At 42.3% G+C, this 27,500-nt stretch overlaps 2 protein-coding genes and 1 long non-coding RNA gene across 4 annotated transcripts in view; all 3 read left to right on the top strand.

The window, feature by feature from the left end:
* The first annotated feature begins 14,562 nt into the window (after positions 1-14,562).
* LOC308311290 lies at positions 14,563-15,736 on the top strand. The gene is made up of 4 exons (XR_013963623.1): positions 14,563-14,796; positions 15,073-15,171; positions 15,343-15,575; positions 15,666-15,736. It is a non-coding gene; the product is annotated as an uncharacterized lncRNA (long non-coding RNA).
* Positions 15,737-17,571: 1,835 nt separating this feature from the next.
* Positions 17,572-20,019, top strand: LOC308310603 (uncharacterized protein; the record flags this gene model as incomplete). Its single annotated transcript, XM_080756987.1, has 5 exons — positions 17,572-17,634; positions 18,105-18,219; positions 18,685-18,954; positions 19,116-19,292; positions 19,817-20,019. 5 exons carry the CDS (start codon positions 17,572-17,574, stop codon positions 20,017-20,019), a joined length of 828 nt encoding a protein of 275 aa, XP_080613113.1.
* Positions 20,020-21,707: 1,688 nt separating this feature from the next.
* The window catches only part of LOC308310841 (carboxypeptidase M-like), a 22,659-nt gene continuing 16,866 nt past the window's right edge, over positions 21,708-27,500 (top strand). The window contains exon 1 of one of the 2 annotated variants that reach the window (XM_080757285.1): positions 21,708-21,886. In XM_080757285.1, the coding sequence (XP_080613411.1) occupies positions 21,806-21,886 (81 nt within the window). In that variant the 5' untranslated portion in view covers positions 21,708-21,805. Of the gene's footprint in view, positions 21,887-23,028; positions 23,239-27,500 lie in introns of those variants that run through there. The other variant, XM_080757286.1, reaches the window with a different exon arrangement.

Below are 27,500 nucleotides of genomic sequence, written 5' to 3' on the forward strand. Positions count from 1 at the left end.
ATACATTCCTGACCTCCTGACCCCAACACGCCCCTGACTGTAATCTCCGATCTGCAAGCAAGCTATGTTGCTCTCTAGACCCCCGAGGACAATTGAGACTTATATGATAAGTAACAAAGGGCGGAGTCCCTCGGGGCTCTGTCTGGTCTTTAAGGGACCAAGAAGTCACAAAGTGACTTTGGTCACTTATTGTTTTTTTGTGTCTTCTTCTTCTTCTTCTTCTTCTTCTTCTACAGTTGATTTAGTCGACTAAAATGTATTTTGGCGGGTCTACAAGCAAGCACACAATGAGTCGCAGCGTGACGCGTTGTGAGCTTGTAGATCGGCTATTTTCAGCATGAAACCAAGTGTAAAATTACTTATACTGGATCTCTTGTCCACTAGTATAGTCCCTTCCTAACATTTTAGTCTAGTGTTTATCTGTTGACGAAATTGTCAGTATATTTAGTCTTAGTCAAGTTTTCATTTCGTTTCCATTTAGTTTGTTTGTTAGTGAAAAAAGGTAGTCGACGGACATTTTCCGTCTTAGTTTTAGTCGACAAAAACAACAATGGTTTCCACCCGACAGAGACGATATAGAATAGAGCCAATATAGACGGTAAAGACAGTGCAAACTATACAATATGTGCACTGGGTTTTGTGCCAAAGCAGAAGGTGAACAAGATATGCAAAGGTTCTCGTATACGAGGAGGTTATATCAGTAGGCTTTTATTACACGCTTAGTCTGTCTTGTCACATGTCAATCAATCAGTCTCTAGTATCAATCTGATCTAAACCTATATCCGCCTCCGGGCTATACCGTTCTACAGGAGGGGTGTGTAAGCTAAACTATAGTATCCCAGGATACACCACAGTGTGTGTGCTCTGTTGTGAGCTGAAAGGGCTGTTCCAGATTGTCCTCGTTCAGGGTACAGCCTCAGGGTAAACTTTTATAGTTGTGCAATACAGTTGTGAACAATGCATCAGTGCCGTTGTTGTGCTGCACGCATCAGTGTGGTGCCTGCAAAGCATGCACAGCAAGCAGCTATAAAAGTGTCGCAATTTTTGCCTTTTTTCTTTTTTTTTTACATAAATCAAATGACAAAACATTTTCAAATGGGTGTCCGTAATACTATATTTGTGGGTAAATGACACTGAAATGTTTGACAACCACTGTGTTGCAGGCCGTCAACAAGCCAGAACAACAGCTGTAGGTCATACATATAGAGTAATAAAAGGATAGAGACTGAACGTTTCGACTGAGCGTTAGCCCCGCCATTTCCTGAATATGTTTGACAACACAACAATGACGTGCCCAACATATATCAGGTGGTTTGTCTGCCATGGGGAATGCTCTGTCGCCACCTATTCATTTTCTTTAACCCATTCTGACCTGAGATCAGATTCATACGAGGTTTCCACGGGACACACACTGGTCTGATTAACCCATTCTGACCTGAGATCAGATTAAAAAAATGTCAGTCGTTCTTCGAATTTTTCAAAAATAGCAGACCTACAAGCTCGTATCGCGCCACTCGGTGGCGTGCTATGAGCTTGTAGATCTGCTATTTTTCAATAGCTAAAGCATAACATGATGCCAACACCAAAATGGGTGCCGCCAACACTGACAGCTGGGTGAGTGCAGCACCATGCTACATGACACACAGCAGTAATCACAACAAAAACTGTCACATATTAATGTCAGTGAAATGGCCTATTCCATGTGGCTCACCTGCTGCAGACCACTTACATAATTAGGCTATTGTCCACTAGTGCAGTATAAAGGGGGTGGGGAGGAATCGTCCCATAATTAGTTTTAAAGTGTTTTAACACCCCCCAGATTTGTGTTCAAAGATTTAAAAAAACGATTCAACATTTTTCACAGCCAAAAGCACAATTATAATAGTTTATATTTTTTTATTTGTTATTTTATTTTTAATTCATCGTTATGTGTCATTATGTAGCCATGCACACAGCCCAGGTTGTTATGTCACCTGTCAATCCTAATGTCCTTGCGGCTGGCTACATTAGTCAATTCCGACCCGAGGCTCCTTTGCTGCACGTCACTCTCTCTCTCTCTCTCTCTCTGTGTCTCTCACCCGCACCTTTCTCTCAGTCTCCCTCAGTGTACCCAGACAGTATAGCGGCAAGAGGCGACAAGATGCCGCCTATAGAGCAGGCGTCGGCAAAGCGTTTCCGTTTTTTGGCCGACATGTCAAGTTGAAGCCACATCACGCAAGCGTCATTTCCATTAACCAGCTGTTTTAAAAACCAGGAAAAGAGATTGATTGATTGATTTGATTGAATACTTTATTGGCAGAAATATAATCAGTACTAGGGTATACAGTCAAACACACTTCCAAAGGGATCCCCGAAAAAGTCCTTTCGCGGTCTATAGTTTCCATTCAAGTCCTGGGTATTCAATTCATAATCATGACATGAAAAATATAAGAACAAATTTCAAATCATCAAAAAAGGTAAAAATCACAAATATGTGAACAAAGGAACAAAGGAGGGGAGGTGGGGGTATAGTCACTAGACTAAGGGGGGGTTCAGTTCCTCTCCCTTTGGCATGCGAAAGGTGGATTTTCAGGCCTGTTTTAAAGGACGCCAGGGATGGAGTCAGGGCATTCCACACTTGGGTGGCAGTGCTGTAGAAGGAGAATTTGCCCATGTTTGTTTTGAAAGTGGGTGGTACCGCAGATCGTTGTTCTCGCTTCCTCTTGTATTGTTGCTGTGAGAGTGGCTCACTTTCTTTAGGTATAGTTTGTCAGGTATATGCGGGTATATAGAGTGCATAGAGGGCAAAGCTGCATTTACAAATGTAAATGTCCAGTCCCAATTTCAATTGCTTAACTCTGTTTTCTACCCGGAGCCACCCTATAGACTATCCAAATGAGTTGCAATAAGATGGGTCATGCATGGGCCCCAGACCGAGGAGTATAGTCAAATTTGTTTGTTTTGGGCAGATTTGGTTAAGGGCGCATGATTTAGTAATTATTATTATCATTATTTATTTATTTTCTTGTTCCCATTGCACAGTAGTACTGACATTTTGTGGCATCTTTGGTCTCGGGGGGTAGGGGTGGGTGGGATTGTTTTTTTTTTGTGTTCCTTGCTTTTGCTGTTATGTGTTGTGTTTATGTGTTTTCTTTAGTCATTCATGATGTTAACGTGTCTTATTGTGATTTTTTTGTCTTTAATAAAAAACATTTGATAACAAAAACAAAAATGTGTTTGTTTTGGGAGGTTTGTAGCTTGGTCTTTAGTGTCATGTTGAGAACAAAGAGACACAAGCATAATAGTCAACGGGGCTGAATTAGGGCTCCATGCAGCTGGAGTCTTGAGAGCACTTTTGTTGACAAACGAGGAAAGTCTGCCCAGAAATCCTGTTCTTTGGTTTACTTTTGTGATTACAAATAGCTTCCCCCAGTTGACGTCTCGTTTATCCTTTTATCTTTTTAACCCTGTATCTGTTATGTTTTACTTTGGTTTTTTTTGTGATCAAAATAGCTTTCCCCAGTTGACGTCTCGTTTATCCTTTTATCTTTTTAACCCTGTATCTGTTATGTTTTACTTTTTTTTCTTTTTCTCTCTTAATAAAGTCTGTTCCTAGTGTTCCCTTGTAAAGCGCTTTGGGTATTTAGAAAAGCGCTATATAAATCTGAGCTATTATTATTATTATTACCCTTGTTGCCATGCTTTCACCTGTCGGTTTGTCGTCAAGAATACAGCCAAGATATGAGAGACACCTGCTCTTGACGCTATACTGTCTGGGTACACTGTCTCTCTGTCTGTCTCTGTCTCTGTCTCTGTCTCTCTCTCTCTCTCTCTCTCTCTCTCTCTCTCTCTCTCTCTCTCTCTGTCTCTGTCTGTTTCATGCCTTTCCTGACTCACTATGAGAAATAAAGCGGAAATGATCTAAAGAAATAAAAAAACAAAGAAGCGAAAACTGCGCAATAGTGAGTCACAGTTCTTGTTGCCATGGCGAAACCTACAAAACGGTAAACAAGGTCATTACACCATCTGCAGGAAATGAGTGCTGTTCTGATCGAAAACCATGATGAACAGACGATGTGTGACGATGAATGAAAAAAAAAACAACCCACTCAGCTCTCTCTCATTAGTAATTACTGCCAACCAGCAGCAATCACCATGTGCACTTCAGCGAGAAGTGTCTCACATGTCTGCATGTCTGGGGTCTAATTTGACCCTCCTCGGGTCACACCTCTCACATACAATACTTACACCTATGAGTTGACATTGTAATTTAGCCTACTGTACATTGCAAACCAATTTAGTACACAATACAGATAAGGTGGGAGAGAAACCAGTTGCTGCCCTGCCGCGATCACAGACGCTAGAGCGCCGCAGTGCCGCCCCCTTTCATGACGACGGCGACAGGCCTAGGAAATAATTCCGCATTCATTTCCCCCGCATAGACATTTCAAAAAGTATTTATTTAAAGACCTTTGAAGCTTCGTACAAAGCCAACTCGAGTTGTGACAAATCATGACAACAAACACAATATTTTGGGCCGAAGAAATAATTACAGAAGAAAAACCTCCAAAAAAAGTGATGTAACCTGTCCCCTTTTTTCTTCTTTCTAATTATTTTTTTCCGACCAAAAATGTATGGTGTTTGTTGTCATTGTGTTTGTTGGCTTTGTACGAAGCATAAAAGGTCTTTAAATAAATACCTTTTGAAATGTCTATGGGGAAAATGAACGGGGAATTATTTCCTGGGTCCTCTTGGACTGCGACGCTCTCCATAGCATCATCTTCAACAAAACACGAGCAAAGTGCTCACGACTGTATGTGGCCTATAGTCATTATCTTTCGCAGTCCTGCATGGTTGCTTATTTGTCCCTCAAAATCAGACAACACTGCTTAGTTCACATGTATGCACGCAACTTGACGCAAGCGTTTGACTGATGCTAATTTATAATTCACGTGAAGCATAATTATGTTGAGGGGAGATGACAAATGGTTGGAGGCCCTTATTGGTTCATCATCTTTTATGAGATCTGAGGTGTTGTTGATTTTGGAGCCATACTCTCAGACAGGGAAGCCATATGTGCCCACCATGTCGTTGAGTGTTTTTATTCTTTTCTTTTATGTCCTGTACTGCAATGGTTCCCAAAGTGAGTTCCGGGGACCCTCAGGGGTCCTTGAGGGAGTTCCAAGGTGTCCCCCAGCAAAATGATAGTTTGGAACCAAATGGACCCTTATGGGTCTGTAACTCTGAGAGCGTTCCAATTGTACACTCTCAGAGTTACATTAACATTGATTTTACAATAAATTGGGGAAATTGCAGAGATAGAAATGCCATTCATTAGACGGGGGTCCGTAGACGAATATATGCATGTCATACTGTGGGGGTCGTTGAAATGAAACGGGTTGAGAATCACTGCTAGAGCCGTAAAAAAATCTTCTCTAATGGGGGCCCCTGGCATATCTTTTTCAAATGGGGGTCCGCAGGCTAATCAATTTGGGGGTCCTTGACATGAAAAAGCTTGGGAACCACTGCTGTACTGGAAACAGAGAGGATTGGTTCCCTGAGACTACCTTGCGAGGGCAAACATTAAGCTAATTTGCCTGTGGCGTTTCACTCCCACGGGGCTTTGAAAAGCCAATAAAGTTTCTGTTGTTGTGAGATGGATTTTTTGTTTTTTTCTTCTGCCTCCTCGTGTAAAAGTGACTTTCAGACGGCCCTATACTGTGTGATCTGGGTCTAGACAGACAAGCAAACACATGCAATATTCAATACACTGATATGCATGTACAGTATAGAGTATACACTCCCAAACTGGAGTGGGGCAAACAATGAATTTACAATGTCATGAAGCAACAGTAAAAGTGCTCTGTGTGCATTCTTGTGTGAAGTCTTTCCCTGTGTGAGCTTCGTCTGTCATCTGGTTGAGCTGGATATACGTAGAGTATAGACGATATGGGAGGGGAGACATGAAACCCATTAAAACCAACTGGAGATAGCGTCTGTGACATTTCATAAATGGCTGTTCGAAAATAGCAGATGTACAAGCTCACGGCACGTCACCTTGTGCCACGCTGCGAGCTTTTACTGCTATCGAGATATTTCATCTCGAAAAGGTGCGAGAACTATTGATTTAGAGGGCATTTTGTACAATCGGCCTCGGGTTAACCATCTTCGTGTTGCTGTTGTAAACGCACTTCCTCATTACTATTCCCTACCCAACCTCCTATTCTGTCTCTCTGTCTCTGTCTCTAATGAAACTGTTCCTTCCTTCTGCCTTTCATCTGTCAGTGTGAGGAGGCCGTCAGGCCCGGAAATAAACAAAGCATTGGCTTCTCCTTCTATACCGCCTCTACCTCCATCACTTCATCCCTCTCTCCATCCATCTCCCTTCATCCCGTGCTTCTATTACCGGCGAACACCGTGCAGTGCTAAATAGACTGGATCTCTCAGCTCGGTGCTAATTCCTGTGCGCTCTGATGACTTTCTGACAAATTCACTCCCCCCCCCCTCATGTTGCCCTTTCCAGGGCGGCTTGAATGAAAAACGACACACCTTTCGCTTCCCATATTGCCTCCCGGAACCGCGTCAATGAACACCACAGGGATTCTTATTTTATTTTTGCCCCGGGTGACGTCAGTGTTTGAAACCAAATATCTCTATATGGGAGCAAAAACAGACATGATACGATCAGAGAGAGAGAGAGAGAGAGAGAGAGAGAGAGAGAGAGAGAAGGAAATCATAATACAGGGAGTGTCCTCACACGTAATTGTCTCATTATAATCGCTATCATATATTGTGGATGGACACGAGACGGAGCGGAGCAGGTATAATTGAGGCCTTGCACGGAACGTCAGCATCGTTTTATTTCTTCTGGCATGTAACCATTGCTGAAGAAAGCACCCACTTTCTGTGCTGTGGTAGATTTAGGCCAGTGGTTCTCAAACATGTTCATGTCAATAACCCCAAGTTAATATGTATTTTGGCCAAGGAGCCCCTTCTGAATACATTTTGTGCCAGCGATCCCCATAAGAGAAGATTTTTGTACACCTATTGATACTGTAACTTTACTATCATAGTGTATTTTGCTCAGGACCGACTGTGGAATAACTTGTTGTTAAATGTTTTGTATTAGAGTGAGTTATATTGTATTATTGTCCCCCCCTCGAAAGGGTTTACATTCCTAGCAAATAATTAATTCTAAGCATCCAATGAAAGGCTATAATCCTATGAAGAAAGCGTTAAATCAGCTTATGAGAGGAAAGGTGAGGGAGAAACGTCGCTGGACAGGCACCTATCTGCCTGTCTAGACGAGGAAAAGGGCAACTAGGGAGGTAAAATAACATTACTCTGGCCCATTGAAAGTGTTCGTTTTTTCCTGTCACCCCCGCTGGTATCGTTTTAATTCGCTCTGGAAACAGGCTTGCATGGAGACACTCTGGTTTTATGGCGAGGTGTTAAAAATGTGGCCTGGATGTTTTCCCTATAGCAGTGGAGGGTGAAGGCAATGATGGCTGCTGGCTCGATCGCACTCCAAGCCTTGTGCTGTGATGACGGCCAACGATGCTGTTGGGCCAAATCAAGGATTTTAATGGGATTTCATTTTGTTTTACGTTGCATTACGTTGGATTTACAATCCCACGGAAAACGGAGGAGGCTCATTCCACATTCCTACTGATTGCAGGGGTAGTTAATTTATCTATAAACCGCGTGTTCGAGTCCTGTTCATGACGACCTTTACTGCATGTCTCTCCCCTTCTCTCTCTCCCTTTCCTGTTCATCTTCACTGTAACTATCAATAAAGGCACAAAAGCCAAAAACAAGATATAGACGTCGTGTGGGAAACCTCATAATTATGTCCAAAACTGTTACATTGAAAGATTCAAATTCGGAAACGAGACAATGAGAGAGATTTTCAACAGAAAGCAAACTCCAGGTGGACTAACTAACTAGGGCATTTAAACATATGATGCCTGCCAGTCACAATGTGGGACTGGGTCTCAGTTTGTGGGACGCCTGAAAGTCTTGGAAATGAGGGACTGTCCCACGCAAAGGGGGACGTCATCTGGTCATCCTGTTTATGTTTGAAATGCAAACACATAAACAACAAAGTTGTTGCAATATGCAATATGTTTGAAGGATGTGGCCCCCATCCCTTCGGAGGAAAAGGTTTGTACGGATTTATGCAAAGTATTCCAACCCAAATCATAGCTAATCATGCAGCTAAGGAGAGAGGGCCCGGGCTTCGTCGCACGACTGTGTCGACCGTCCAAGATAGCAGACGTATACAAGCTCCCCGGTGCGGCCCGTCGTATACGAAGAAGTACGAATCAAAGTAGACATGGGGCAGCCATGCATGACAACGATAGCCTACAGACAGCTACGCATATCCTCTTTCACAAGCTCATTTTGCCAGCACTTTCATAACCGCCACAGATGTTGAACTATGAAGGCTGTTCTGCATTCTAATGTTAAGTAAAACAAATATATATATAATAAACATATTCCAGGCTCCTGTGGGGAGAGAGCGAACGTCCTTGCAGCATATAAGGTCAGGGACGTTGACATTTGCTTATATACGGTAAAATATCAGTATGAAATTGGGTTATTATTATTAGGCTACATTGAGACGCCTAGTGCTCATTGCGGTCACAGAGAGGAAAGCAGGATGGGAGATACATTGATCATGAAGATAATGGGCATCATGTGTGCATGGGACAGCTGATTTGAATATGGAAAAAAACAAGTTACAGTATAATGCGTGACGTGATATGGTCTGTTGACACCATGGACTGGTTTGTGTGAAATTGTAGTATTGCAAATAATACATAACGCATGTGCACGTGTCACACGCACGCACGCATGCACACACACACACACACACACACACACACTTGGCACGCATGCATGCATGGACGCAAGCACGCGTGCACACACACACACACACACACACACACACAGCTTACACTTTTTTCAGTGGTGCCTACTGCCTCCGCTCCATTATGTAGCTGTGTGTCCCATGTGTATATGTAAGTATACGCGTCCCAGCACGGAAAGCTGCAACACGATAACTACGTCATTTCTCGACCGTTTGGACGCGGGAAGGCTCAGCGGAACTATTTTCAAATGTTTTTAAAATGGTAGTAAAAAAAGGAAAGGTTTTGGACATACGGTTTTCACTCGACAGCATTCATTTATTGTTCTATATAGGACTACATTGAAAACCAGCTCTGGCAGCTTCTCTACTGTTAATTGTGTAATTGATAATACGTTTCCTCGATTGTTTATACCGATACTTGATATCACAACACTTTATTACTGGATGTTTTCTGAATTTTGGGGGCAGGGCAGCTTAGCTGTTCAAACCTCCAAGATTTATATCATCTTAAAGTGTTATTTGTGAGAGTGCCAAATTATAACTTATTATTTTCCAGCTTTAGCAGTGATGAATGCCCAATTTGCCCATGCTCAGACAGACAGACTTGGAGAAGGATGCTAAAAAAGATCTATGTAAATGTCGACTACAGGCTAGCAGATCAAGGTCCTTACTCTGACATATATGAGACATCAGCGCCCTCTGGCGGTCATTTAAAGACAGCAATTCAATGTGACTAAAGATCACTTATGGACAATAAAACATTATGCATTCTTTTTTATATATATATACATATTTATCCCACGATTTTGCAACCCATTTATGTGTCAAAACATATTCATTCTGTTTACCAATAGTGGAAATTAACTAAATACTTTTAATCAAGTAGGCCTAAGCTTTATATTTCTGCTCCATTCTAACACTTTAGATATTTTTTTATTCAGACCTTTTAGTTGTAAGAAGAGTATGTTTAAATAGTGTTATTGCTACTTTTAGTGTTCTTGCACTATACTGCTGTGGACTCTTCATAGAACATACGGTGTGTGTGTGTGTGTGTGTGTGTGTGTGTGTGTGTGTGTGTGTGTGTGTGTGTGTGTGTGTGTGTGTGTGTGTGCGTGCCGTGTGTATGGGAATACAATGTACATTTATAAACGATATCAATTATACAATTATGGTGGTTGCATTTTGTCTCCCAAGTCTCACCAAGACACAGGATCTGACTGAATCTGAATTTGAATTTTGACCTGATGGTCAAGATTCCATGTATGCCCTGAGCAAGCAGGCAGGCTCAATTAGATCAATAATTGTAAAGATTCAAGGTTCAAATCCCTGGTATAAGAGCAAAGTTACATAGTGCAACTTTAACTCATTTCAGATGAAAACTTTCATATAGCGCCTTTATCCAAGGTGCTATAGATTGTGCATCGATGGCGGAGGAAACCATGCAAGGAACCAACCTGCACATCGGGAGCAAATAGGGGTTCAGAGTCTTGCTCAAGGACACTTCGACACTAACTCTGGGGGTGCCTGGGATCGAACTGGGAACCTTGCTGTTGCCATCCGGCCACTGTCACACCCTGTTGACTCATGACTCTTAAAAGCAGGTACTGTAAGTGATTTTCTTTGGTCAAGATAAGTGTTAAAAAGCTCTATGTTGTTATATTGTGACGTTTGTTCAGTAACAGGAGCCTCCATGTCTCTCCAGCTTTTTATTAACTTTTTTTTTAGGAATACTTTAAAAATAATACCCACGGTTTTTTTTTTTTTACCGATTTTGACCCCCTATGATTTATTCTTTTGTGAAGTCAGGATGAAATATTAAGGAAGAGATTGATTGATTGATTTATATTTTATATATTATATATTATATATTTATATTTATATTGTATTGCACCAACAGCGTCGCAATCCCCGGACGGCAAAGTATGACTACATGCCACAACCCTGATCCGATCAGGGCTTGTCGTCCTGGGTCAGCCCTCGACGAAATGTCGTCCTGGTCACTCATAGCCATGAATACAATTCCTCAGCCGACACAAATGCGCCGGTCGGCGCATTTGTGTCGGCTGAGGAATGCCACAACACCGTGCGCTAAAAATAAAAACGATAAAAATAAAAACGATACACCATTTTTCACAAACAGCTGTAAATATTCTGAGCATTTTCATACTAATTTGGTAATTTTCCGATGTGTATTTTTCGAGAAAAACACTTTTGCAAACCTGTGACGTCAGGTCAGATGTCTTCCCCGAGACTTTATTAACAAGTTATATTTCATATCTCTACATCTATATATCGATGGATCTATCGATCTCAGTGTGTTTGTATATAATAATAAAAAAATCTGGCATTTTGTTCTGGCACTCTGGCACTGTTAATGATTAAATGATAGATACTTAATGTATCAATCATTAAATAAAATGTTTGCTCCCGGTCGAGTCCACGGCAAGCTGCATCCGGTTTGTCACGCCATCTAGATACATGGACCCTTGGACTGTTTTCGTATCCGGTCTAACAGGATCTCGACCATATATCTATGTCACTTTAATAATATATTCACAGCGGTCTGAATGCATGTATTTAAATACATTTAACTGTAAATGATAGAATAAATTGTTGTTTACATTATTCATGTTTACCTTAGTTTTGTTTGCTAGCTAGAGCTAGAATAAAATATTAATGTTTGCATGAGCCGATGACGTCATATCCTCGGCGCGCAGTGTGATTTCTCTACTACCTCAGGTAAGACGTGTTTCTGTTTCCAATATTATACCTGTATAATCTTATATTTTTACTTAAAATACATACATCGTTAATTCTGCACAACCCCTAAATGATAGAACAACGCCACAGGGTTATTGTTTACGTTGACGTAACTTATGTCGGTGTATATTGGTAGCAACTAAAGCCTGGGTATCGAGGCTAGTAGACAACATGACAACACATCAACACATCCCGTTCCCAAAGTTGGGTCCGGTCCGTCCGGGGACCCCCAGGGATTCTTGAGGGAGTTCCAGGGGGTCCCCAGCTTAATGATAGTTTGGAACCAAATGGACCCGGTCCCTTATGGGTCTCTAGTCTGTACAGACCCTATGGTACAGTAGACCCTAGCCCTGGTCCAGTGCTTACAGCGAGTCTCTCTCTGACGCCCTCCGCAGCCGGGCTAATTGGTGTCAATTTGGGGGTCCTTGACATGAAAATGTTTGGGAACTACTGTGCTAAACAACAACTCCATGTGATTTGTGACTAAAAAACGAAATGTTTTATTGAGTTGTGTTTGTTATTGAATACTTTATAAGTCAAACCATTTCCCTCTCAACTCCCTTACGGACTTATGTGTGTGGGTGGGTGGGTGCCTGCCTGGCTGGGTATGAGCATAAAAACAGCATGGTTGTTTTTCACCACCTGTGTGTAACCTAACAAACTCAATTGCACATATTAACTGTATATATGATGATTTCGGGTGTGCCAGTACTGTACAGTGACAGTACAGTAGAGGGCCCGGCACACGGTAACTCTGTCTTTTCTCAACCACTTCGGACACGGGGCGGCACGCCGGGGGTCTGGAACTACCCCCCCCCCCCCCCCCCGGGACCCCCACACGGATTTGCACCACTCACTTCACATGAGTGTGATTTTCATTTTGGTCCATTGTACTCAAGTTAATCATAAATAGATGTAATCCAAAACATTGTGATGAAGCTCAGTGAAAACTGAGCTTTATCACAATTAGTTAGATACCGATATTAATTTGACATGAAAAAACACTGCAATAGGATTCTGAACAGTTGGGTGTTACATTCTGAATCATCTTTTTTCTCTTACAGATCTTCCAACCTCAAACAACTCTCCAACTCTCCAGTCCAACACAAACAAAACAAAAGGCACTTTTAAGAGCCACTCTCTCTCTCTCTCTCTCCCTCCCTCCCTCTCTCTCTCTCTCTCTCTCTCCAGCTCTTCCCCTCTCTCGCTTCCAACCCCGTGTGTGTGTGTGTGTGTGTGTGTGTGTGTGTGTGTGTGTGTGTGTGTGTGTGTGTGTGTGTGTGTGTGTGTGTGTGTGTGTGTGTGTGTGTATTTTTCCCCCTTGTTTGTCTGTCTGTCTGTTTGTTTGTTTTTTACTCATCACCATGAGTGATGAAAAAGCTCTGATTGCGGATCTGCAAAGGAGTGTAGATGAAGCAAAAAGGGCAGCTGTCATCAAAGGTCTTAAAGACTCCATTCCTCTTGAGTACCACTCTAGACCACCACCACCAGCAAAGAAGGCAAAGGCAGCTAGACCGAGGGTGACATGGGTAGAGAGAGACAGCAATTGGAACGTCGTCCATGCAAAGCCAAGACCAACCAGGAATCGGTCAAATCAGGGTCAGTATTGTTATACCATTAACTCATTTAGACGTGAGGCTGATTCTAAAATCCACTTGAAACTTTCAAAAGCTTTTGCGGTCCCCCTCATCTGACCACTGTTCAATCATTAGATGGGTGGACCGAATACATTTTTGTTTTTTCTTACATTAATTAAAGAGATACCGTAACTGGCTACTATTACCCCTAACGGCTCCCAATGAGCAGATCTGGTGTCTGTTGATGGGTGTGAATTGGTACAAAACATTGAAAATCTAATTCTAATTCAAGCTACAGCAATCCAGTGATGCAAATAGCCTGCATCCTTAGACCGACTCAGTTGAGAAAGGACACAATCATGTCACCCCCTGGGGTTCCTGTGACGCAATACCGTACTGTAACCGAATCCACGCTAAATATAAATCAGGGGAATACACACTCCCCAGGCGAATGGATCACCTGCCTAAAAAATATACATTATATTACATAACAATTACATTAGTTTGCACTGTTGGTTGCAACTTTGCATAATACTTTGCCAATCTTAAAGTTGTCGGATACATTTTCTACATGAATATAACCATTATTAGCCATTGGCTATCGCGATTAGGCGATAGCCAATGTAATTCATGTGTCGCTCGCCGTTCTCCCACTGTTAAAACGCACTGTGAGATGTCCCTGGGACCCATCTAAAAGACCACCCCTGGGTCCCATAAACCCATTACACTTAACCTATTTACATCACTGCAATCAGTCCTAATGATTATCCATAGGCAGATAAGTTACGCTAATTCTGTCCACATTATGGTTTGGGAAAAGTATACTAGTCCCCTCAGGATAATAACTAGGCTGACAATTTATAATAATGTTATGAGTGGTGTTGTTTTTGTCCTGTTATAGCTGGTCCGAGTCGGAAGGATGGTCCAGGTGCTTGCAGTCAGAAACCTGTTCCTCCGATCGATCTTCCTGACACCATCTCTGAGGTCTCCGTTGCTCCAGTTGCCCTTGGTGTGTATTTCATTAGTGTAAAGCAATATGTTCATAATATATATTGTAATAATCTGCCAATGAGTTTGAATGTTAATTACGTCTTTCTATTACACATTTGCCACAATAAATGGGCAACTACCCCTTTCACAGCCATTATTATACTTTTTTATTTATTTTTCTAAGCACAACATGTTTTTAAATATCCCATACTCTTTATACAGAGCGTTTCTTACAAGAGCTCCAGCACTCTCTGAGCGTTGCCTCGGCTGACATTGAGGAAGCCCCAACCCCAACAGCTCCTCTCCTAGCTTCATCAGACTGGGCCACACGGAACCGCTCTCTCTTAGAGAGATGGCGGGCACAGAGACCCCAGCTGATTAACAGCACTGCAGCAAAGCAGAATGTAGGCACACGCATGTGCCAACAGTGTGCCGTGAATGCAGCTGCTGTGTCCTGTCATGGCTGTGAACCACGCCCATTCCTGTGTGCCGGATGTGACATCATCGTCCACACAGACATGAGGAACGTGTTCCACAACAGGAATGCGATGACTGCCGGGTTCTTCCAGCCTTTGTCTCCCACCACCTGTATTGAGGATAAAGCTCATTGCCATTGTGGTAAGTTGTTGTTTGTGAGTACTGAGTAGACCATACCACGTCCTCTCTGCTCATTAAACTCATTAGTTTGACCACTTAAACAATGCCTTTTTCGTCTTGTGTTACGGCCATGGTCAATGGCCTTGTGGCCTACAGACACAGGAGATAGGCTCCTGCCCTATATGGGCCTCATGGCTCGACAAGGCTTACTACTTTACTTATGGCCATGAATCTTTTTAATTTAGTAAAGATTCAGTCTCTTCAATTATCTAAATTCAAATGTATGATGTTTTTCAGAGCGCTTTGTACCTGTGCGGATACCGGACAATATCTGCAGTTGTCCAGATGCATTGAGGGTCAACCCGGGAAAGAACATTGCTGTGATCACACAAGATGGTAAGGATGGGATTTAGTTTTTGTCCTTTTTTAAAAAGCATCTTAAAAAATATATTTACTAAGTAATTCCCACAAGGTTTGTCATAGGTGTATTTATTAAATCAAACGCATGCCTATTGACTAATTTATGCCACGCTAAGTTTTACATTATAGTGTCTTTGATTTTTCCAGGACGATATGATCTCAGGATGCCTGACCTGAGCTGTAACTCATGCAAAGCCACGTGGACTGCTGGAGTGGACCATCTCATTCACAGGAACTACTGGCCTGCTACCCCTCAGTTTTCGACGGTGTATGACACGGATGTCTTTTTTTCTTTTCACCAAATGAAGATGGCTTCACCAGGCTTGTCCTGTCAGGCATTTTTAAGAATGCTACAAGCTCGAACTGTCCACTTTGGCAGAGTGAGTACGGTATTTAGCCTACAGTATTTTTTTCATGTGCGTTTAATTTGTTGCTCGTTATTAGCAGTTGATTTTCCTATTTTGAAATAGACTGGGACCATCTGTGCCGATTCCTTCCTGAAAAGCTACTTTCAGTGGGAAGTTGTACAGTTCGAGGTAGACAATATCTGCAAGGAGGAGCCCTTCAGTTGTCCTGCTTGCACGCCAGAAATGGTAGCGATTTCGGTGGATGGGAATCGTAAACTGTATCGCTTTAAGAGCGCAGCAGCCAGGTAATTCAAAATGAGTATAATGTAACAGCATTAAAATTACCAAGAAAACAAAAGACTTGTCTTATTTGCACCAAGAAACCTTAGCCTGAAAGATGTAAAATGACAATGTTGAGTATGTTGTCTTTCTTTCTTAGATCTGAGGAACAGGCCATCTTTGATGGAAAATTCATCGCAAGCGATGAAGATGTCTCCAGCTTTGTGGACTACATTCACCAGACCACCAATCATGTAAGATTGCATACTAGCTAGCCCCTTTTCGGAACCCTCGGTTACCTTTTCTGAATTTTGGACGGCGGTACCCTAGGTTCCCTCGTAGATTTTTACAATAAGCTCATTGCTTATACGAAAATGTTTTCATTATCCATTTTCCATATTGTAGGTCTCTGGAAGAGGCGTTTGTGGTGGTCAGTGGTCTGCAGCCAGGGAGACGTCCAAAAAGTCCATCAGTAACCTTGACGAGGAGGGGCTGGAGCTGGCAGTGTGCAGGCATGGAGTGCTACACGGGGCACTTAACGTGTTCAGGGGGGAAATATTTGCGTACCCATTGTACCTACAGAACCAGCTGGCCAGCAGGAAAATAAATTTCTTCTGCATGGACGTGGCCTGCAAATACTGGCCCTACCTGCAAAAGGTCAGCAACAAATGTCCAGAGCTGAAACAGCTTCTCGACATGAAGCCCTTCTTGTCAGTGTTTCACGCCAAGGCCCACGACTTCAAATGTGAGGTAAGGAAACATTCTCATGTGATTTCTTTATCAGAACACCAGCACATGGATGTCAACATCATCTGTGCATTGTATTTGTTGTTGTATATTTACCCAGGTGAAATGGAGTGGACAATACCAGGATGGCGCGGGTCAGACACTAGGGGAGGAGGTGGAGCAATGTAACGCCTTCCTCTCAAGGATTGGAGTGACCACCAAGCACATGTCTAAAGCTGGTGAGATGACCACATACTGCAACATTTAAAAAATGTGCATATACTGTTGTCACGAAACGGTCGGTGGCGTGACGTCAGGCCACAACGTCATGTCACCCTATAAAGTGTGGCACAGACTCAGCAGTCAGTCAGACTAAGAAGTGTGCCAGTCAGTCAGTCAGAAGAAGAAGCAGTAGAAAGAAGATCAATAATATAATAATATACTACAAGCAATATAAAAAGGAGGTACTTCCAACGCCGAAGGCAAGATACAGATCCTCTCTATAAGACCTCCTCAAGGAGCCTCTTATACCAGCCCTTTGACAGCTCCCTGCTAATACAGGAAATGGTCATTACATATACTGTATAATCGTACTCGCAAATGTGTTAACCCATTAACACCTGGGACCAAATTCTACAAAATGTCTGGTCCTCAAATTTTTGTATGTCAAGGACCCACATAATTATCCCCAAATACCCCTATTTGACAATATGTTGTTGTGAAAGAATATATATTTAAGGATTTGCACAAAAAAATAGCACTTCATAGCTTTAAGCTGCTATATTTCAACAGATAAAGCAAAAAATAATGGTTTATGGTTAAAGCTTTTAAAACAATGAGGTGACACATATGCATCCTCAGTTCTAAATGGGTTAACCTATATTATGATGATATTAAACATCAATTTCAGTTTGAATCACACACAGACATGTTGACCCTCGTGACCATGTAATCGGCAAAATAGTTTGGTTAATGTTTGCAACTTTTTTATATTTGCAGGACAGACATGTTGACGCTTATGGCAATGCGCTGGAATCAACAGAAGTTTGCCAATTTAGCCACCTCTTTGTCTCGCCGATATCGGAAGGTAATGACATCAGTAATGTTCTTTAAAGATCTTTAAAGGGGAAATCTACTCATTTACAACAGTGAACTGTGTCATTAATATACCTTAGTGTCGAAGGAATGAAAAAGTCCCCCCTTCTGTTTAGCATAAACCTCCGTTTATGTTGCCTTCACAGGAGGCAGATTAAACGATTCATTGTCAAAGGAAGCCATGCAGCGACATGACGTTGCAAAGGCTCAACGATGAATGTATCTGCTTCAAATCTCACAACGCGTTTTTGTATTGTTTAATCTGCCCGTGTGAATGCACCATTAGATTATGTCATGTGATCAGTGACATCACAAAATTGTATCGTTCTACACAACAACTCTAAGGTATAATGACATAGTTCAATGTTGATAATGATTGGTTTTCCACTTTAATGTTCCATGTGAAAGTATTTGACATGTTTGAGACAACATTTGTTTTCTTGTCTTTCTTTGTCATTGTAGTGCGTTAAAGATCTTCAAAGCCAGCTCCAGAACCTGGAATCAATGAAGGTTGATTTTGCAGTGGCTGAGAGCCAGTTGGAAGACTGGGTGAAGGACGTCCAGGAGTGGGCAGAAAGTGAGAAAATTATTATTGTTAATGCACATTTTGTTTTCCAGAATAAGGTAGGGTATTTAGCCAATTTAGGCATTTATCAAACGCTCTTAATCCAGAGCGATTCACATTAAGCAAGAACAAAGAATATGGTAATACATCAAATAAAAGATAGTCATCATGAATCATACGTAAGCCCAAGAACCTAACAGTGGAATATCTATATATATATATATGATTTTTGGTGTGCAACTGGCTTAAGTGAGCATTGTGTATTTTGGTCTCCAGCAAACACTCCAAACCCTTAACAGCAGCTTTCAATGACCTGTGTCACTGTCTGATGCCAAAGTAATAGACATTAGAGAGTAGCATTAGAGAAAAAATATTTCATGGTCAATGAGAACATTCCTTAATAGCTTTTTCTGTCTGACACTTAACCCTTGTATCTTATAATTTAGTTTTGTACACACACTCATTTCTTCTCTGCAGCAACAACAACTACTGCTGATGAGCCAGATGCGTTGGCCAACAGTATTGAGATGATGGTGACCAGTATCAAGCGGAGGTCTCAGCGTCTCTATAGAGACAACGATGGAAACAAAGCTCGTGCCAGGCTCCGTACCAAGATAAGGAGGGAGACGGAGATCCTTACTTCTGTTGTGGAGCGGTACAATGCGATGGTTCCTAGCACAGAATCCCTGTGCATGGACACAATCCTGACTGTGGATACAGCATGGCCATGGCAGCTCCAAGACGGTGGTGTGTACACTAGTCTGTTTACTACTTCCAACAAATTTGACACGTAATGACCCATAATATACTCGCTTGCTCGTTGAGTTGGTGAGAGGCAATTTTGAGTGTTGTGGTTATAAGCATCAATTCGTTAATCCCTGTGAATCTTTGTCATAAATGCATTCCAGATTATGTCGGACTCAAAAAAAAGAGAAAGGCGTTTGACACCATCATGGCAGTAAGGAGACTCAAGGAGGAGAAGGAAATCCTTGTGACCGAGATGGAGCATCACTGGAGAACTCTTTCAGCTTGTGCCCGTGACCTGAAAGAGATGTCCTGCATTGTTTGTTCTGGAACAATGACAAGTATGTATTGCGATAACATCTTTTGCTAAAACTTTCTATGCATCCTATGTATGTCTATAATTCATTATAGATATACTTAAAATACATTACCAGTAAGACGCACGCATCCGCCATTCCGCCTGGGTAACGGCAGACTGCTGGGGGAGCGCTGGCTGGTAAGATCTTAATTTTCAGGCCTGTTAAGTTTTTGCCGGCTGCCGGGCATGGCTGCACTAATAACTTTGGGCCAGGCCCGTCTAGAGTTTAAATCGACTGGTATCAGTCAAAAGGGAGACATCGAAGAGGAAGGATGGATGGGGAAAGATCAACATATGGAATGTCTGAACAGGTCAGCTCCATATATGGAGATCTAAGGGTTTGAGGTCAGATGTAGAGTTTGGATCTCCATATATGGGCTTAATATTGATGACATCCCTGAATTGTAAGAACCCCTGATCACATGCTCCATCCCTGATCATGAATATAATACACACCATTGATGATTACTGTTACTAACAGATTTTATTTTGTGTTCTACCCCCAAGACTCCTGGGACCTAAGTGAAGATGGGTTGAGAGGTCTGCACTGCATAATACTCAAGAAGGAGTGGGACATGAGAAAGGTGATGATGCAGTCACGAGCATGTTACATGCAGGCTTTGAGTGGAGCAGAGAACGTCACCTTTTTGGACAACTCAGATGAGGATTATGACAGCGGCTCTGACATGTCTGATGACGATCTTGTTTAGCTCTCCTGTGGTTGTGTCTCTCGCTCTCTCGCCCACTCCTACAGCACGTTCTTAAAGCCTCACCAGACCCCTGTCCTTGACGGACTCCTCCCATATATTGGATTACCATGTTTTCGCTCTTTTTTTGCCGTATGATGCGGTGGTGATAGTTATACTGCCTTAAATACTGCCTTTTCCGGCATGGCATGGAAAGGAGTGGCATTTGCATTTCTTTCATCATAACTAAATGCTGCATTCGTGGTCTGGAAAGGGCAGTTGGTTTACAGACGGGTAAACGGGCAGGGGCTGGAGCCCTCTTTGATGTCTATGTGTGCACGTCCCTGACTAGTAGCCTGCACTTAACCTAAAAAGAATATTCAAAATTTGAGACACAATTTGAAAAGGTATATGGCTGCCCCTCGATCATTCCTTATACCTGAATAATAACACAATTAGTGTGGTCGAATGTCTTATCATCACCTTCACAATGTCGTTTTTGTTCTCCATGCAGGCAACAATGTGTGGGTTTTCATTTATTTTTTGTCTTTTTTTTTGAGGGGCGCTAGGGCTAGACCCTCATATGTCCAGCTTTGTGTGTTTGTGCATACCACGTTTTGGCTGATTTGAGTGGCTGACCATGCACGGAATAAGATGATCACGTGTTATTTTTTTCCCCTCCTTTTGGATTTTGTTGTATAGGGAGAAAAATTACACTTGTGTGAAGTGAGCAGCGCTCTTATCATCACATTCCATTCTCAGCCAATCAGCTGAGCACATTCCGTGTGCTCATATACAGACGTGCATACACAAAGCTGTGCATACATAAGGAGCGCCACTCAAAAATAAGAATTTGTATTACATTTTGTAAAAAGCAGTATTGTTTTTGTCGACTAATACTGAGACTAAAAATGTTCGACGACTACCTTTTTTCACTGACGAAAACTAAATGAAAGCTAAGATATGATGACTAAAGCTGAGACTAAATGTATTGACAATTGTGTCAACAAAAACTAGACTAAAATGCTAAGGGTCTAGTGGACAAGAGATCCAGTAGCCCATAAGTCATTTATCAAATAGCAAATCTACAAGTTCACAACGCGTTGCGCTGCGACGTGTTGTGAGCTTGTAGATCATTAGGTCATTACGACGGCATCAAGGCCCGCCAAAAATAGTCGACTAAATCAACTAGATTTAAGTCGACAAGTTACAACTGTAGATTTAAGTCGACTAAAATCTTATGATATTTAGTCGACTAAAAGTAGACTAACACTAAAACATTCCAGGTGACTGAAACTAAATGAAAACTATTCAAGAGACTATGACTAAAACTAAAATCTAAATTTGCTGCCAAAAACAACACTAGTAACAGGCTCTGGGCCTGCCTACAAACAATGCCTATACAATTTAAGAAATGGGAGGACACTCTCACAACCTGTGAGTCACACGCCAAAGGAACCAGATGTCATCCCTCCCAAGAGCTTCCAAGTTTTACCAGAAAACAATTTACACATCAAACAATAAATAAAGTGTCTGTTACACTTTAGTTTTTGCTTTGTTTGATGTGTGCTGATTTGTTTATAGAGCTGTCCTCTTGAATTGTAAGAACCATAATTCATATTGTTACGCAATTATGTTTTCTAAAGAAACTTGAACTTTAATCTATATTGTTCTCAGAAGATGCACTCTGTTGAGGACAAAGAACGACAGGCCCAGCCCACTGTCCTCTACCACCTCACTGTGTGATAGGATGAGCTGTGTGTCCTGACCCTAGACTGACGCTCTGCTGTGTCTCAGGAGGACAGTAGAGATGTCCCTGCGGTCTGTGACAGTCAGAGACAGAGTCACCGCCTGGCCTGCTGCAGTGCTGCTGCTACTCTGTCCAGTATTAGTAAGTCATCTTGATCTCCACTAGATGGCGGCATTTCTATATAAACGGATCACCCAGTATACCTTTAGTTTAATGACCATAATTACTATAACAGCAGTTACAGCGCCTATCTGAGCCCGGCCTAGACGCATATGAATTCCTGGTGCTTTCACAAACCTGTCATAGTTAGTTGGTGTGAAGTGAGGCCGGGGCGCGTGTGAAGTGAGAGGCGCTTATTGATTACGTGATGTAATGATGATGTAAAACAAACGGTGACAAAGCAAACATACATTTCTGTTAATTGTCAATGTCGTTTTTAAAACAAACATTGAACTAAAAACTAAAATTAAACCTGTAGGCATAATAGGAGGGGCTAGCGCCCCTCAAAAATAATACATGTATTGAGCTTACTGCATTTAGGCTATCACATTCTGCACGAGACTAGATGAGTTAGCTGGCTTCCTGAATATCGACATCTCTATAGCAACAGGCGCCCATGGGTTCGACAGTAACATAACATAAATTATGGGGCTAAGAAAATACATTATAATTTTGTATTATGTAATATTCTACACGAGTGAAGACTGGGCTACAACACATCCAAATGTCACCATGCATAATGTGATTATCCTATTAGGATAATCAAAATGAAATGTGATGTGAATAAGTCTAAAATCCGTAATTCCACCGTGTTGTATAGGCTAATGTAGGCCTATATAAATGGACATTTGCGACTGTCAGCTGTCTCAGCTGTTGCTGGAATATAGGCCTATAGTTTCATTTTTCATTTTGGGCGTTAATAGCCTACACAAATCAGTGTACAAAAAAAGAAAAAAAGGACATATATCATGCAAGCTATAGCCTATACTGACAGATTAATAATATTGCTTTTACTCTGAAAATGTGCTGACTATAGGCTATAGCCTATATATATATATATATATAGGCTATATATGTATACGTATTTAAGCTAGTGGACAATTTGAGCGCGCGTATGAGAGAGGAGAGAGACCCTCTGGGCGGAGAGAGAGAGAGAGCGAGAGAGAGAGAGAGAATATTTTACAGTCAGTCAGTCGCCCCGGTGGAAGCGTCATTGAAGAGCAGATTGGAGTTGGGTTTGATTTAAGGTCAGCGGAACAATAGTAGTAGCCCTAATAGTTAGTTAGATCAACTAACAGGTCGCAGTCTTCAATGACAATTAAACATTTCACTATAACTCTACATCAGATAAATCCCGCTTTTCTGTAGTAGGCTAGAGTGCTTTTATTTACTTACCTGGCTGCATGCATAGCGACACCAGTTGCGTAACTGTAACCTATATATTTCTGATGGATTTTCTTCACTGACGACTTCAACCTGACAACCAACACAAAGTAAGATGTTAAAATCGTATTTTATTTTGTTATTCCGTGTATTTATTTTATGCTTGTATATTCATGCGTAGACCCATGCTATGGTTTTCAAAAGTTTTCATGTTAAGGACCCCCACAATGGTATGGCTACCGGTATTTGGCTACCATATCAATTTTGGAAAGCAAAGATTTGAGTTAAAAATTAAAGATTGCACACATCATTCAAAAGTAGAAGATCTACAAGCTCATAGCGAGCCCTATGAGCTTAGCCTATCTAGCTGCTATTTTTGAATAGCCAAGTTTAAAGTGGTTAAAATCTGATTGTGAAGCTATATTAACACATTATTGCTGGGTACCTCTCCAAGGACCCCAGACCAGTGAGTGAGACCACACTTTGAGAACCACTGCTGTTGACTCTATATGAATGAGTGATGTAGAGGGCTTTAATCTTTAGCTCCAAAATCATTTGAGTTTGAACAACCAGGAAAAGAGGTACGAAATCCAAGTAATGGACAATCCATGTGCAAACACTCTTACATAGTGCTCTTTTTTTAAAGGGTGACATTTTCAAGTCAAAGAGACCGACCACATCACTGACATCAGACAAGGAACACAATGTAAAGGTTTTATGTTAAAAGTATGCTATACAGAGATGGTGATGAATACGAAGATAATTAACACATGGCCAGGTCTTAATTAATTAATTAATTGATTGAATACCCTTAATTTTGAAGGCCACTTAAGACGTGATCCGGATGAACATCTACCTCATCCACGTCCAGGTGGCCGGCCTTGACTCAACATCTCTGGTCCTATACAGCGAGATTCATGCCATCCACCTCGCACTGGCATTGGAAAGGCGGGCGCTACAGTGGTTCTCAAAGTGGGGTCCGTATGGTGGGGGGTCCAGCTTGTATACATCTGCTTTCAGACATGACGTCACGTGGCAGTCCAAGTCCATGGACATGTATCAGCAAGTCCCCTGGTGGCTCAGGGGTAGAGTGGCTGGATCGTAACCGCAAGGTTGCCAGTTCGAACCCGGGCTCCCTCAGAGTCCTTGAGCAAGACACTGAACCCCTAATTGCTCCTGATGTGCTGGTTGGTGCCTTGCATGGTTTCCGCCGCCATCGGTGTATGAATGTGTGTGTGACTGGGTGAATGTAATGCATAATCTATGTAAAGCGCCTTGGATAAAGGCGCTATATAAATGCACCATTTACCCCAGTCACATCATGTGCTCTAATGTTGTTTGTTTAGAGCACTTATGTCGTAAGTCGTCTGCCAGCCAAGTCTCTGGACTTTAATGTTTGTTTAGGGCACTAAATGACACCGTAAGACATCATGTGGCCCACATAAATTCATCTTGCTGCACCCCTCACTTCACAGGAGTTGTAACAATAGGATTGTTTGGTTGTAGGTTTTTAACATTGGATGATCACATCCTATGGAACCTGAATAAAGTGTAAGCAGCTTGAAATAATGCTTTAATTAGTGTGATTAATACAGTAAGTGTGGTTCCGCAGCCAAATTTATATCAACTTGACGTGTAAAAGTGTGAGAACCTCTGCGTTGCACTACAGACGTCAGACCTCTGCCGAAAGGAACAACTAATCTGCACCACCGGCGTTAGAATAACTCCAAAGCAGAGATCTGGGCGGTCTCTCTAAGAAGATGCCAGGAATGTAGTGTCTATCAGAACAGGCCGAGAGAAAAGGAGAGCTTGGGAACCGATGTTGTTCACACACAACTTAGTGGATTTGTGCGCAAACAGGGTGCCAAACCCCTTTTCAACTAGGAAGGGTAAACCCCAGAACCTTCCATAACCTGAAACTGTCCAGAACTCGTGAAGTTCTGTCATGGCTTGTACGTTTACGTTAGACAAAACAGGAAAGGGCGCACACCAGTGTTGGTGAGATGCTGGCCTAAGGCAGTAAATAAGAGAAAAAGAGAAAAAGGCCGCACACTCGTAGCCACGATGCTGTATTTTTTATTACAAACACACACTTATAGGGGAGCAACAACAGGTGCATTCCATAGGGGGTGTGGTCGTTTCTCCTGATGACGACCACACCCCCTATGGAATCCACCTGTTGTTGCTCCCCTATAAGTGTGTGTTTGTCATATGGCTTGTGTATTCCCTGAAGAAGGCCGAAATGTTGGTTGCTAATAAAAATACAGCATCGTGGCTACGAGTGTGCGGCCTTTTTCTCTTTTTTACTTGTACGTTTACGTTTCCATTAATATCTAGAACTGGGAATGTAGCCTATACATCATTAAAAAAAAAGAAACACGAGGAAAGGAAAAGAAAGCAAAAATTGCTGATCTGCAAGCTCACGACACATTGCATTGCAACGTGTTGTTTGCAATTGTACTTAATGTGGCTTTGTTTATATGAAGATGGAGTTTGTAATTATAAACTTCTGCTGCTCCTGAGCGTGTGGTCTGTTTCTCTGCAGTCAGACACAGTAGCTTATAGGCCTCGTTCGCAAAGCAACGGTTAGGGATTCATTGAAAGTAATATAGGCTAGTAAAACATAGGAGTATAGCTGCACTTCAGGTCAGTTAAAAGAACAGAACCAATTCAACGTGCTACCAGCCGGGCTCTGAATGCACACGTAAATCACAGTGCAGCAGGTGTCTCCATTCTCCCCTCGCCAGCGATGTCGGAGGGCAACGAGGCGCGGAAGGGGCTGCTGTCGCTAGTCTGGCTTCCACTCATGTGGCGGAGCCGGTGACCGCGTCATTGCCCATGCCGTCATCGTCGATGTTGACTACAGAAGTGCACCACAGTGAGGGGAGCGCTCGCCAAGCCGTCTCTCCCGTAGTCTCAGTCGGGCGGGCCAATTAAGCTGAAGAGCTATACTTAAAACTGTTTCTTGAAGGGTGTCCAAGCCCTCGATGACTCTGGGACTTCTCTTTCAGCCTGGTCTGTACCAGCTGACCCTTGCTATGACTCTGGCTTCTCCATCGGCCAAAGGGCTGTGGCAGTTTAAGGTCATGCCCTTTGGCCTCTGGAACGCCACCGGGCACCTTTGATGGAGTGTGCGTGTGTGCGCGTGTGTGCACTGTGCACGCGCGTGTGGGTCCGTCCGTCCGTCCGTCCGTGTACAGCTAAGCTCCAGCACCGTTGGCCTGGTCGATGCCAAACTGTGCACACACACTACCCTGGATGCCAAATCCGAACCTCTGCCCCAAATCTTCCAGAACGGCCTGTTATAACGCCACCACAAGCCCAATTTTATCCGTTTTGAACAAAAATGCCCCCAATCATGATCACAGCGTTCGATTTCCATGGAAATGTGCATGCACATTCCCACTAGGGCCTAGTAATATATAACAGGCCGATTTGTTTTTTACTGCACTGATCCGTGTGCGATCTTGTCTGTGCTCTCCTAAGGGCCGATTCATACTCCTGTTTCGGCGCTGTAGTGCCGAAATGATTTCGGCTCGTCAGAAAATGTCAGTAGCACCGAAGAGCCGACTTTAGGACGGTACCCGCCCCCCCGAACCTCAAATGACGTCAAATTGTAGGCTCTACAGCGCCGAACCGACTTTTATTCGGCTCTAAAATAGGAGTATGAATCGACCCTTAGAGGCCAAGAAAACCCTTTGCATTGCATTTTTCACTGCCTTTTATATCGCAGGAGGCTGACATTGTAAAAAAAATAATAATAATAATATTGAAATTACATATTTGATTCACTCAAATGATTGTGCTGCTGTTTAAATGGAATCCCCCCCAAGGACCCCTCGGTGTCCCTGGACCCCACTTTGAGAACCACATGCTGTAGGCAATGGTAGCAGTGTGGTGTGGATTTTAGGATTTTAGCCCCGATGCAAGCTTCATATCAACATAGGTTGTAATCGGTCATTTTACTTATTGCAAGCTATGAAGATGTAGTGTGTCATTTTAGTTAACGCGGCTTTATGTGAAGATGTTGTTTGAACTGTTGAAGTGCAACTTAATATTATAAATAATATAAATTATTAAGATGATGCTTCTAGTTTGTTATTGTAAACATTGGCTGTTGCTGAGCATTTGGTCTGTATTTCTCTCCGGTCAAACATGGTATTAGTCAGGCCTCGTTCGTACGAGTCGTACCTCTCAAAAATGTCATGCAAAGCAGTCAGGGATTCATGGAAATTATAGTAAAAATAGGAGTAGCCGCACTTCCAGTTAAAACCCCAAATCACCAGAAAAATACAGAGGACATGACTTCAGTGTCCTCAGTGGTCGCTACGGACATGAATGGTAGGTTCTTCCGGGAATACAGGGCTAGATG

The sequence above is a fragment of the Protomyctophum bolini genome, assembly GCF_963924005.1.
Source record: "Protomyctophum bolini genome assembly, chromosome: 23".
NCBI classification, from domain to species: Eukaryota; Metazoa; Chordata; class Actinopteri; order Myctophiformes; family Myctophidae; genus Protomyctophum; species Protomyctophum bolini.